Source organism: Microtus ochrogaster, unplaced genomic scaffold (genome assembly GCF_000317375.1).
Source record: "Microtus ochrogaster isolate Prairie Vole_2 unplaced genomic scaffold, MicOch1.0 UNK41, whole genome shotgun sequence".
Classification (NCBI taxonomy): domain Eukaryota; kingdom Metazoa; phylum Chordata; class Mammalia; order Rodentia; family Cricetidae; genus Microtus; species Microtus ochrogaster.
In genome coordinates, this window is record NW_004949139.1 from 3085849 (window position 1) to 3088499 (window position 2651).

A 2651-nucleotide genomic window follows, 5' to 3' on the forward strand; every position below is an offset into this window, starting at 1 on the left:
TGTAACATGTCTATCATTTGGGATCTAATTCAAGAATCACCTTCAGTAGATTTTCTGTGACTTCCTCGATTAAGCTTAGCATCCTCTTTGTTTAGATATTACCTTGTGCTTTTAAAATTATGTTTGGAGAGACAAGCTAACATTTTATTTAGCCCCTAGTCTAAATTTTGTAAGTAAGACATTTATTATAGACACTTTCTATTTCAACACTTCCAGATCTCCTTTATTATGTTCTTACTAAATATGCAAGGAAATAAAAGAATTAATGGGTTGATTAACAAATATAAGTGGTAATTAAATATAATGAGCTTTGTTCATTATTACAGATTTGGAAGTGACTCTAATTTTTTGTGTTCTTAACTTCCATTGAAGAGTGAGGAGCCTTTTTCAGCACAATGTCTGTCATCAATGATTCTACTCTGTACCCTCGATTCCTTTTGACTGGTTTCCCAGGCCTTGAAACTAGATATGGCTTGATTTCTATTCCTATATTCTTGGTTTATGCCACTTCTATTGCAGGAAATATTACCATCTTGTTCATTATCAGAACTGAGTCTTCCCTCCATCAGCCAATGTACTACTTTTTATCTATGCTAGCACTCACTGACCTGGGCCTCTCTACTACGACCTTACCTACAATGTTCAGTGTGTTTTGGTTCCAAGCCCGGGAGATCCCTTTCAATGCTTGTCTGGTCCAGATGTACTTCATTCATGTTTTCTCAATCATTGAGTCAGCTGTGCTCTTGGCCATGGCCTTTGACCGCTTTGTAGCAATACGAGAACCTCTGCGCTATGCAGCTATTCTAACCAACAGTGTCATTGTTGGAATCGGCTTCGCAATTGCTGGAAGAGCCTTAGCCCTGGTCTTTCCTGCCTCCTTCCTCTTGAAGAGGCTCCAATATCGGGTTATTAATATACTCTCCTACCCCTTCTGCCTGCATCAGGACCTCATAAAGACAACCGTATCCAGTCGCTGGGTCAGCAGCATCTATGGCCTCATGGTGGTCATCTTCTCCATGGGACTGGATTCTTTGCTTCTCCTCCTGTCCTATATTCTCATCCTGGGCACTGTGTTGAGTATCGCCTCCAAAGCAGAGAGGATTAAAGCCCTCAACACTTGTATTTCCCATATCTGTGCTGTACTCACATTCTATACACCAATGATTGGGCTATCTATGATCCGTCGCTATGGGCAGAATGCTTCCCCAATTGTCCACGTGCTCATGGCCAATGTATACCTTCTAGTTCCCCCGCTCATGAACCCTATTGTCTATAGTGTGAAAACCAAGCAGATTCGTGACAGAATCCTGAGGAAACTGAAGAAAGCTAAAGTTTAGCAGAAAAGGACTAAAAAGCACTTTTCGTATTCCTTTTATTATATATAGTTTCTTATTTATGCAAATGTCAAAATGTAAATGTTGTTAATAATATTTTGCCCTTAAGATATTGCATCCAAACATCAATGACAGGAAATGTTTGTCTTCTCAACATAGAGAATTAAAACTTGGCTTTATGTACTTTTAAAATGAAAGTCCTCAATTTCTAAGATGTCCAGATTTCAAGACAATTCTTATATAAACATGAAAACTTACATCATCAGCTTTGGCCCATATTACTTTTCTTAGGACAAAAATATTTTTCATATACATTTTGATCATGTTAAATCTAGGAAATGTATTTTCAACAGGAAGTGGATATTACTAAAAAACGTGAGTTAATGAAACGTAACACACTTTCTGAAGTATGAAAGAAAATAGCTTTGAGACACATCAGTGGACCTGATTTGGGTGATTCTCAAATTAATTAGGAATACCACTATTTCTAAATCTATTATGTCAAATCTGTTTTTCTGTTTGGACTATGATTTCTCTAAGATCTAGCTTTTTTTTTTGTTTTTTTTCTTCCAGGTTTCTCAGAATATTTCTCAGCTATCTGTAACAATCACTTGTCATTCTGTCTTAAGATGTGTTCTCTAAGACGAAAGCAGGAAATGGTAAACTTGTTTGGTAGCCCTATATTCCTGCCTTCATTCTCATAATTTCTTTCTGGATTTCCATTGTTACACTAATCTAGAATGTTCAAGATACTTTAATTTTTGTTATTTGAGAATTTAATGTATATGTTTCAGTTATATTTTCTTCAACTTTAATTATGGGATTTATGGGCATATATATTATAAGTGATAAGAATCTCTACAGTATGGTACTAAAAATGATTTTTTCCACACATGTGAACAATTGAATTATCAATTTTGTATTTATTTACTTATTTTAATGAAAATAGATTCTTCTCTCCTGCTATACATCACAACCAGTCCCTCTCTCCATTCTGTCCAGCTCTGCCCTCCTCACCTTTCCCCAAGTGCACTTCCCTCCATATCCTGTTTAGAGAGGAGCAGGCTTTCAAGAGACAACAGCCAAACAGGGCAAAATATATGCAATATGACAAGGTGAAAGTCCTCATATTGATACTGGACAAGGCAATCCAAAAGGAGAAAAAAGAGTTTCAAGAGCAAGCAAAAATGTCAGAGCTATACCAATTCCCATTGTGTCTCACAAAATACCAATCTAATAGCCAAAACTCAGAGGACCTGGCGCAGACCCATGCAAGCCCCATGCTTTAAATCAAACAGTCTACAATCTATCTTTAAA

At 36.7% G+C, this 2651-nt stretch overlaps 1 protein-coding gene across 1 annotated transcript; it reads left to right on the top strand.

The window, feature by feature from the left end:
• The first annotated feature begins 395 nt into the window (after positions 1-395).
• LOC101982067 (olfactory receptor 51G2-like) lies at positions 396-1337 on the top strand. Its single transcript, XM_005368849.1, has one exon. It carries the CDS (start codon positions 396-398, stop codon positions 1335-1337), a length of 942 nt encoding a protein of 313 aa, XP_005368906.1.
• Positions 1338-2651: the final 1314 nt, after the last annotated feature.

Excerpts from the sequence above, each read along its gene's own strand:
- LOC101982067 (XM_005368849.1), top strand. The coding sequence starts at position 396 with ATGTCTGTCATCAATGATTCTACTCTGTACCCTCGATTCCTTTTGACT.